General features: G+C 45.4%; 1 protein-coding gene across 1 annotated transcript; it reads left to right on the plus strand.

Moving 5' to 3' along the window:
• Nucleotides 1-4215: 4215 nt before the first annotated feature.
• Nucleotides 4216-9863, plus strand: LOC125537941 (glycine--tRNA ligase, mitochondrial 1). Its single transcript, XM_048701256.2, has 9 exons — nucleotides 4216-4562; nucleotides 5801-6183; nucleotides 6259-6376; nucleotides 7046-7240; nucleotides 7322-7546; nucleotides 7971-8030; nucleotides 8175-8255; nucleotides 8334-8739; nucleotides 9425-9863. The coding sequence occupies exons 1-9, from the start codon at nucleotides 4281-4283 to the stop codon at nucleotides 9673-9675; spliced, it is 2001 nt and encodes a 666-aa protein (XP_048557213.1). The 5' UTR covers nucleotides 4216-4280; the 3' UTR covers nucleotides 9676-9863.
• The last annotated feature ends 1241 nt before the right edge of the window (nucleotides 9864-11104 follow it).

The raw sequence follows: 11104 nt of genomic DNA on the forward strand, positions 1-11104 counted from the left end.
CCTGCCTCTGGCCGCTGGGGGCCGGGAGGTAGCTAGGAGGCGGGAGGCGGCTGGGGCGGGAGCCGACTGGGGGGCGGGGGGCGGGGCCCGATGGCTAAGGCGGGCGGGCGGGGGGCGGGAGGCGGCGGGGCAGGAGGCCGGGGGGCGGGGCGGGAGGCGGCGGGAACGGCGGATCCGGCGGCGGGGAGTGTGGCGCAGGGGCGGGACGGCGGCGGCGTCGAGGGGAGGCGGGGGGGCGGTCGGATTGGCGGCGGGCGACGGCCGACGGCTTGGGAGGGAGGAAGCGGGAGGTTGGGGACGGGAAACTTCCCTCCCGCGCGACGGGGGAAGGGAGTGCGGGCTGGTGTCGAGCACCCCCCCTCCAACCCTCACTTTTATGGTTTAAAATTGGGTTTGAGGGTTGGACCCTTACTTTTTTTGAGGGTTTAGGGTTCTAGTCTTTGCGTTTTTTTGTTACAACCCGCAAAAAAGCGGTTATTTTTAAGGGTTTAGAGGTACTACTAGTAATGCTCTTACTCTGTCGCATATCTTTTTCTCGCGTGCTTGTGCTGTAGGATAGATGACCGCTGATGCAGGCCAGCCACCATGGCCTATGTTGGGAGCTGCAGGATAGGCGACCATCGTCGTATGTTAGCCGACGCAACCCGCCTTACCGGTGTTGTAGAGCTTGCCGGTCGTCGCTGATTTTGTAGCGAAGACAACTGGAAAACCGGCGTCTGTTGCAAACTTGCTCAAGCGGAGCGGGCGAAGGAGGCACGTTGTCGTCGAGGCGCCACCGAGCCCGCATCCTCCATTGTCCATGGCTTCCACATCCTTGAGGTGTTGCAGCAGCAATAATTCCCGCAAAATGATTTGTGTTTCAACAATTTGTACAACATAATCTTTATTGCAAAAAAAATCGACGGACATTTTTGCAACATGATCTTTGTTACAAAAATTTCTGCAACATCATCTCAGTTTACAAAGGTTTCTGCAACACGACTTATATTATAAATATTTCTGTAACACCGCTCTTGTTGCAAGTGAGGTTGCACACGTGGATAGATAGATCGGACGCCCCGTGTCCATCCAACGGTCAGCCAGGCGACTGGATATTTTCTACTTATCTGCCGACCAACACGTAGGGCCGTCCTTCTTTTTTTGACTTCATTAGAGCAACTGTAGCAGACCACACATCCTCCCGGCCCGCAAAACGTTTTTGCAGTTCGCAGAAAAATGCCTTTGCGGGCCGGCGTGGATAGCCGCAGTTGCAAACCCTGCATAATGGACCCGTAAAAAAGATATTCCCAGAATATGCTTCTTTACGAGTTGGATTTGCGGCATCTGATCTGGCGCAACTCCCCTAGCCCGCAAAACTTAAATTTGCACCTTAATTTGATCTACCATATTGCATTGCTTTGCTTTATCAACAACATTGGATACAAAAGACATCACCAAATCTTTGCTAGAATAGCAAGACCAAAGAAAACAAGAACCACAAGTATGCATTTTAGAAGATTTTTGATACGTCTCCAACATATCTATAATTTTTTATTGTTCCATGCTATATTATATTCTGTTTTGGACATTATTGGACTTTATTATACACTTTTATATTATTTTTGGACTAACCTATTAACCGGAGGCCCAGTCCAGAATTGCTGTTTTTTTTGCCTATTTCAGAGTTTCACAGAAAAAGAATATCAAACGGAGTCCAAACGGAATGAAACCTTCGGGAACGTGATTTTTGGAACGAACATGATCTAGATGACTTGGACCCTATGTTAAGAAAGCAATCAGGAAGGCACGAGGTAGGGGGCGCGCCTACCCTCCAGGCGCGCCTTCCACCCTTGTGGGGCCCACGTTGCTCCACCGGCGTACTTTTTCCTCCTATATATACATACGTACCCCCAAACTACCAGATACGGAACCAAAATCCTAATTCCACCGCTGCAACCTTCTGTACCTGTGAGATCCCATCTTGGGGCCTTTCCCGGAGCTCCGCCAGAGGGGGCATCGATCACGGAGGGCTTCTACATCAACACCATAGCCTCTCCGATGATATGTGAGTAGTTTACCTCAGACCTTCGGGTCCATAGTTATTAGCTAGATGGCTTCTTCTCTCTTTTTGGATCTCAATACAATATTCTCCCCCTCTCTTGTGGAGATCTATTCGATGTAATCTTCTTTTGCGGTGTGTTTGTTGAGACCGATGAATTGTGGGTTTATGATAAGTTTATCTATGAATAATTTTTGAATATTCTCTGAATTCTTTTATGTATGATTGGTTATCTTTGCAAGTCTCTTCGAAATATTGGTTTGGTTTGGCCTACTAGATTGATCTTTCTTGCAATGGGAGAAGTGCTTAGTTTTGGGTTCAATCTTGCGGTGTCCTTTCCCAGTGACAGCAGGGGCAGCAAGGCACGTATTGTATTGTTGCCATCGAGGATAACAAGATGGGGTTTATATCATATTGCATGAGTTTATCCCTCAACATCATGTCATCTTGCTTAAAGTGTTACTCTGTTCTTTTGAACTTAATACTCTAGATGCATGCTGGATAGTGGTCGATGTGTGGAGTAATAGTAGTAGATGCAGGCAGGAGTCAGTCTACTTGTCTCGGACGTGATGCCTATATACATGATCATACCTAGATATTCTCATAACTATGCTCAATTCTGTCAATTGCTCAACAGCAATTTGTTGACCCACCGTAATACTTATGCTCTCGAGAGAATCCACTAGTGAAACCTATGGCCACCGGGTCTATTTTCTATCATATTAATCTTCCATCAAGAAGCTATTTCTTGCACCGTTTTTATTTTGCTTTATTTACTTTACATCTTTATCATAAAAATACCAAAAATATTATCTCATCATATCTATCAGATCTCATTTTCGTAAATGACCATGAAGGGATTGACAACCCCTTTATTGCGTTGGTTGCGAGCATTTTATTTGTTTGTGTAGGTGCGAGGGACTCGTGCGTGGCCTCCTACTGGATTGATACCTTGGTTCTCAAAAACTGAGAGAAATACTTACGCTACTTTGCTGCATCACCCTTTTCTCTTAAGGAAAAACCAACGCAGTGCTCAAGAGGTAGCAATTTCCAACTTCCATAACTGCTCTCACTAGTTGGACTAATATTTTCTCCATGCATTTGTTGTTGATCTTTGGATTCTTGATTTTGCATTCTTCATTCTTCATCTTTGGTTCGAAAGAAGTCGATGTTGCTTCCCCTCTAGTTGCACATGCAGCCGCATCATTGCCTTCAATGATACTAAAGAGTGCACTAACATCTATTAAGTTTCTTTCTATCAATAAATCAATGTATTGGCCTTCCCAAAATCAAAATAAGCATCCATCGTCCTACACAAAATAATGAGCAAGCTCGAAGTGAGCTACCGCAATTGAACTAAAGAATGAACTATGAAACGAGCTACCGCAAGTGCACGGACCCCGTTGTTTTCGCATTTGAAGAACACCCATCCGGGATGGTTCGGCGTGCCCGAAGTGAGCCGCAGCACTTTCTGCATGCAGTCGTCGTACTCTATGAGTGGCATCGGCAAGCCACAAAGACGTTGCGCGAGCGCTGAATCCGGTGGACGACCGGACGAGTCCATGCCCGCAAACCTTCGGCGGCGGCGGGCAGACGAACCCGTATCCGCATGCGGCGATGCGCCCTTACCTGGGCTACGGGAGAGAGGCTCCTCGACCACTCCATCGCTTGGGCACCAACCGGTGGCCGGAAAAAGCCAAATCCGGCGGCCCGCGATGAAGTGCCACAGATCTGCAAATCCGGCGGCCAGCCGACGCAGGGGAAAGGGAGGGGAGGCCTCGTGCGCGTGGCGGCCTTCCGGCTTGCTCCTGCCGGCTGCTTTCGCCGGAATCTTGGGCGGCGGCCGACGGCGGCGCGAGGGGGGAGAGGAGAGGTGGTTGGTGGGAAAAAGCGCGGGATGAAATGTCCTCACACCAACCGCTTCCGCTTATATACAGGACACCGCAGCCGCAAGATGGAAATCCACGTTTTCCTGGGTTGGGGTCGGAATTTTGTCGCGCCTCCTAAAATTTTTGCGGGCCGGAACGGATGCGGGATCTGATCGGACTGGTTATTCTACCTGACCCATATTTTAACGGTTATTTTACGGGTTGAGAGGGGATGCGGGGTCTGATTGAGTTGCTCTTATTACCTAGGCCTATCGCTTCTGAATCATCTATCACCACACGCTGGCTAGCGGGCCCCAGACGTAGGCGTCTCGCTGCCCGCGTCGCATCTCCAACCCCGCACGACCCATCTCTCCATGCTCCTCCGCCTCCTCTCGTCCGCCTCTCGCGCCATCGCAGCAAAACCTCACCCACCCCAAACCCTAGCCGCTGCTGCAGCTGGCGCCACCTCAACCACCCGGAAGCTCGCAGCCATGGCGGGTAACCGGGAGGCGTTCCGCGTGGCGGTGGGGAACACGCTCGAGCGGCGCCTCTTCTACGTGCCGTCCTTCAAGATCTACGGTGGCGTCGCGGGGCTCTATGACTACGGGCCGCCAGGGTGCGCCGTCAAGGCAAACGTCCTCGCCTTCTGGCGCCAGGTTGCCTGACATGCCTCTTTTCTACTACTTCGCGAGCTTGTAGAGTCCTGGTTTGACGAGATTCTTGATTGGGGGCGAGTCCTCGTGGTTTTCGAGGGGAATGTGGCCCTTTTCGCCTTTTTTGGTTATGAATTGTGGCGAGAGAGGCTCCAATTGGTGCTACTGATACTGGGTGATCAGTTTTGGTCTCGACTTGCCGTGTTTGTTTTGCATTTGTATTACTTGTGGTGTCGTGTAGCATGTGCCCGTTGCTGAAATTGGCTAGCTTCCAATCAAGAAATGTGGCCACTTGACACTTTAGAGCTAAATTTTCCTCCTGTAATGTAAATTGGAGCGATCGTCTTTCTAGTTAAATCAGTTTGTTGATCAGCAGCAAACTAGCCTGGTTTCCTCAACTTGTAAACTTTAGCTTTGTGAATATAGGAGATTAGGAGGAACTGATCACCTTATACTGAACTTGCTGCCTTAAATTCTACTACTGTACTTCCGAGCCATACTGTAGGTCTCCAAGGTGACACCTTGACCATCAATTTATATGAAAGTATACCGTGTTCAGTAAAAACTTAAGTATACATTATTAAGCTATATTTCATGGTACATCTAGTAATATCAACTTAGTCGTAAGGATGTTGGTTCTTTTTGTATGCTGATGGTGAAACCTAATACTGTTTGACTAGCAGAAATTCTAGAATGATCCACACTATGAGTCAGTATGCGACCCACACCCGTACAACTAGTACACTTGGGAGACATTTGCACAAATGCCGGGTACACTGGTGATCCAGTTTGACCTCTGTGTGTGTGGGGGGGGGGGGGGGGGCTCTTTCCTCTCTGTTCTGTATATCAACTGCTGGCTGGGCGCCTGCTCAGGGCCTAGTGACTGCTTGATTACTGCTATACTAGTTCGTAAGTTGATTTTGTTGATGCCCTGGAAAAAAAACCTATTCCAGTAACAAATAATTAGAAACCGCAATATTCATTAATGTTAGTGACAGACAAAAGTCACGATTCAGTGTTATTGAGATGTGCACTGAACGTTACCCCTATGATAACAAGAAAGTGAGAAACGTTCCAAATCCATTCATTTAAATCTCAATGTATACATAAGGCATCATTCTAGTAATCTTTAGCATAGTATTATTTGATATATTTTCTTATGTAAATTCTCAGAACACAGTATTTATATTTTATGCATAGATAACCAACTTACCATCTACTTGTGTTTTTCTCCTCCTTAGCATTTCGTGTTGGAGGAAGGGATGCTTGAGGTGGACTGTCCATGTGTGACACCAGAAGTTGTCTTGAAGGCCTCTGGCCATGTCGAAAAGTTTACGGACTTGATGGTTAAAGATGAAAAGACAGGCAGCTGTTATCGTGCTGATCACTTACTCAAGGACTTCTGTAAGGAGAAGCTCGAGAATGACAATACATTGTCACCACAGAAGGTCGAAGAATTAAACCATATTCTCGCTGTCTTGGATGATCTGTCAGCAGAACAATTAGGCACTAAGATTAAGGAGTATGGGATTGCTGCTCCTGACACAAAGAATCCATTGTCAGATCCATACCCCTTTAATCTCATGTTTCAGACTTCCATTGGACCATCAGGTTTGAGCGCAGGGTGAGATTGAAAACAGCTTAGTATGTTCTCTTTTGTTCAATATAGTTTTAGCTCATGTGCACATCTGTTTTTCAGGTATATGAGGCCAGAGACAGCACAGGGTATCTTTGTGAACTTTAAAGACTTGTATTACTACAATGGCAACAAACTACCCTTCGCTGCAGCCCAAATCGGCCAGGCTTTCCGCAACGAGGCATGACTTAACTGCTTAATCTTCTGTTGGGATCTTTACTTTTATTATCAATTTTTCTTGGGTTTAGATCCTCTACTCATTGACACCTTTACAAGGGTTTATATTGATTACTCATTAACATATTTGCCGGTGTTTAATTTGCAATCTACCATGTGATGTAAAACATATGAAAAACTCTTTTTGATGGTTCATGTTTGGTACATAAAACAGTTTGTTTGTCGGGTATTCGGATTCAACATACAAGGAGCTCTTTTGTTTTTTGCCACTGGTTCAAGCTACCTTCTCCTTTCCACCATCAGCAAAATGTACTTATTTATCTTGCTGCTGTTCCTTCAACACCCTGTTCTCTTTTGCCGTCCCGTCTGGGATTTTTTTTTCAAAGAAACCTTATTCTCTTACGAGACTGACAATGATCTTTTGGGGCCAAAACTAGCGTTGAGACAGTCAAAGCTAGTTGACCTGATGAAAATGACAAAAGAAGTTGTATTTTAACGAGGGTTATATGAATAATGATACTCAATGGTAAAAATGTTTTTACCAACGACTTATTATCCAGTTACTGTTGAGATGAACTGGAGTGGTTGTGGTGGAAACCGGTGCAATAGCTACTAATAACTGTAGGGCATTGCTTAATAACCTCTGTGGTCTAAGACGAATTTGTTTCACTAGATATCTCCCCGTCAAGGCCTTCTAAGAGTCCGTGAATTTACGTTGGCGGAGATTGAGCACTTTGTGGACCCAGAGGACAAGTCTCATCCAAAGTTTTGTGATGTTTCTGATCTAGAGTTCCTGATGTTTCCGAGAGAAGATCAACTGACAGGAAGATCCGCCACTAGACTTAGGCTCGGTGAAGCTGTTTCTGAGGTACTATTTTGTATACTTCTAGTATTGTCTAATTCCACTAATTTTGATGTATGTCTAAGTAACACTTGCTGCAACCGGCAGGGAACTGTGAACAATGAGACCCTTGGCTTCTTTATTGGAAGGGTCTATCTCTTCTTGACGCAGCTTGGGATTGACAAAGACCGTCTACGGTTCCGGCAGCATCTGCCAAATGAAATGGCTCACTATGCTGCTGATTGTTGGGATGCAGAGATCGAATGCTCTTATGGATGGATCGAGTGTGTTGGAATTGCTGATAGGTCAGCGTATGACTTGCGTGCCCACTCGGTATGTATCATCATTCGGTAGAACTGCGAGTAGAATGTTTTCTGTACTATACAACTGCGAAAGCTATCCGTCGTATCCAACTCGAGAGCTGGATATTTCTTGTTGGAAAACCACTTGTACGAAATCGCAACCCTTCACCATTTGTTTTAGGTTAATGAGTTACTTTATGGATAATTGGAATTATATTGTTGAACATGTTTTGTTAGCTCAACTACTCTCCCATTAGAGTTTTTGGAAGTATTAATCCCTTTTATTAAGAGATAAGTGCATTTTTCATCCACTAACTGTCGCCTCTTTGGTACTCCTTTGTTCTATAGTTCTAGACCAAAAAATAGTGGAGTGCTGACGTATTCCTGTGTGAAGTGTATTTTGCACGTAACTATCCTAATAGAACTAATACTATTCTACTCTCTACATTGAGCAGGATAAAAGTGGTGTTCCACTCGAAGCTCATGAAAAATTCGCAGAGCCCAGAGAAGTGGAGGTGAGGCTTGCTTATGATACAAGTTTCTCATTGTACACTAAATAATTGAATTATTACTACTGAAACATTTGCAGTTGTGATGCTTTGGTGAGTTTCTCGAATTATCTGCTTTGCTAATGATAAGTTTCTTCTTGGCACATTCAGAAGTTAGTTATAACCCCATCAAAGAAGGAGCTTGGTCTTGCGTTCAAAGGGGACCAAAAGATGGTTCTCGAAGCATTGGAAGTAAGTTTCGTCTCCACATTGACTTGTCATATCTTATTGCTGTTTTGTTGGTCAACACTTAACTTTCTCCGCCGACAGGCGATGGGTGAAACTGAAGCTCTGGGCATGAAAGCAGCTTTAGAGTCTAAAGGGGATGTTGACTTTAAGGTTTGTACCCTTGGGAAGGATGTTACCATAAAGAGAAATATGGTTTCAATTAACATGGAGAAGAAAAAGGAACATCAAAGGAAGTTCACTCCTTCTGTCATAGAGCCATCATTTGGCATAGGGAGAATTATTTACTGCTTGTTTGAACATTGCTTCTATCAAAGGACTGGCAAGACAGATGATGAGCAGTTGAATGTGTTTCGTTTCCCCCCTCTTGTTGCTCCAATTAAGTGTACTGTGTTTCCACTGGTCAAGGTTGAGAAATTTGATGTTGTTGCCAAGAAAATTTCAAAAGCTTTGACAACAGCAGGGATTTCTCACATTATCGACATCACAGGTACCACTGAACTTGTAGAAAACCATCGCGTTTATTTCTATTCTAGCCATATGAAGCGTTGCAATTTGCATATTATGATTGGTTCTCCATTTACACCTAAATTTTGCTTTTGATCTTTGGTCCACCTTACTGATATTTTCTCCTTCCAGAGTGAGATGGATGAGAACTAGTTCTTGATATTTTGTCGATTGACTGTAAACTGCTTGTGGTCGCTTGTAGGTCCAAAGTTCCACTAGGCATTCTTTGGTAAAATAGGTTAAATGTCAAAACATTTAGTTAAAATGTTGATATTTACCGCATGAGATATCATCCATTTCTTAAACTTCTGTCCAGTTTGCTGCCTTGGTGAACTTCGATATTTGTTGCACTATTTCAGTGGATTATTTTATTGGAACCTGTTTTCTGTTTTCTTTTCAACATGTGTCTATTGAATGAATCATGGAACAGAATTCGTTCTTCAAAATAGGCTATTATGTCAATTTCCATAGTAGACTATTTTTTTAGGACCCGAATATCCAGCAAACGTCAGATTTTTAGGCATGGCAAATTGAATATTTTTCATGGCAATTTGTGTTCGTTGAGTTGGCGAGCATCGCAAATTCGCCTCAGTTCATTTTTTGCCAGGAGGGGAAACACTCTTGTACATTTGGCAAGTAATTTGTGCCTCTGGTACTACTTGTTGCAGGCACTTCGATTGGTAAGCGGTATGCAAGGACAGACGAAATCGGCGTCCCCCTGGCGATCACAGTCGACTCAACTACAAGTGTGACTGTCCGTGACCGGGACAGCAAGGATCAGATCCGTGTGGAGGTCGAAGAGGTGGCTTCCGTTGTGAAGGAAGTGACCGATGGGCAGAGCACCTGGGCAGACATCATGTGGAGATACCCAGCACATACCGCCTTGGCCACCGATGAGGAAGAAGCTTCAGAAACCTGAAGGGTACTGGCTTCCTGAGTTTCGGATGTGTGTCCTGTTAACAGAAATACTAATAGAGCGTTGCCCTGTAATCCTAGTCCTGTTTTCCCTTCACGTATGGTTTTCATCCGTTCCCTGTCGATATTTACTGTATCTACATGCTCATCTCGTGTGATTAAATGGAAGAGACGTGTGCATAATTTTCTTTTGGTCGGATTGATATTGTTCAGATTTGTCATGTGAGTTATCTTGATCCCACAATAGAAGTATCCCTAGATATTTTTTTTGGGTTCTTTTTGGAAGACCATCATGGTTAGCTTTATTAACTCAGATCAAAATTACATCGTTCACAAGGCTATTGACGACACATGCAGGTGGTTCGTCAGTTCAATTATCTGACACTTCATTACAAAACTAAACTTAGCTAGCTCATGAGGTGCGGTATTCGTCGCACGAAAACAATGCTTGAAGGTGACCCTCCCAATTGACGTAACAGTATCCAGACACTCCGCAAAGACTGCTGCCGATGCATCCCACCACTGTGTTTGTCCGGTGCAGAACTGAATGACTTCAAGGGGGTCTGATTCGGCCTCAATTCGATTAAAGCCTAATGAGTTTGCAAATTGAAGGCCATCTCGCATGGCCCTAGCCTCCATGGCTGTAGCATCTGAAGCACAATCATCGTATCTGCATTGAGCAGCTAGAAATTGCTCCTTCTCGTCTTTGATTATAGCGGCCGTTGCTCCTGCACCTGCATCTTGATAAAAAGCAACGTCAACATTTACTTTAACAAACTTTGGGTCTGGCCTCTTCCATCTATGCTCCGTGTCCTCCCTACTATGGGGTCCTCGGGTGTCCGAGCTGTGTACCATGGGCCGAACTGATGGGCCATGAAGACACAAGATAGAAGACCTTCCCCCATGTCCGGGTGGGACTCTCCTTTGCGTGGATGGCAAGCTTAACGCCTGAATGTGTAGTTTCCTTTCTCTGTAAACCGACTATGTACAACCCTAGGCCCCTCCGATGTCTATATAAACCGGAGGGTTTAGTCCGTAGAAGCTAACACAAATCATATAGGCTAGACATCTAGGGTTTAACCATTACGATCTCGAGTAGACCAACTCTTGTAACCCCTATACTCATCAAATACAATGGACGTAGGGTTTTACCTCCATTAAGAGGGCCCGAACCTAGATAAACATCGTGTCCCATTTGTCTCATGTTACCTTCAATCCTCAGACGCACAGTTCGGGACCCCCTACCCGAGATCGGCCGGTTTTGACACCGACATTGGTGCTTTCATTGAGAGTTCCACCGTGCCGTCGACGATGGGATCGATGGCTCGCCTTGTCATTAACGACAACATTACTTTTGGAGAGACTCTAGCTCCGGGACAGCTCCTCCAGCTCGGCGGTTTCACCATGGGCGCCCATGCGGCCTTTAAGCCAAG

This window comes from Triticum urartu, chromosome 2A (assembly GCF_056163025.1).
Source record: "Triticum urartu cultivar PI428250 chromosome 2A, HENAU_Tu73, whole genome shotgun sequence".
Lineage (NCBI taxonomy): Eukaryota > Viridiplantae > Streptophyta > Magnoliopsida > Poales > Poaceae > Triticum > Triticum urartu.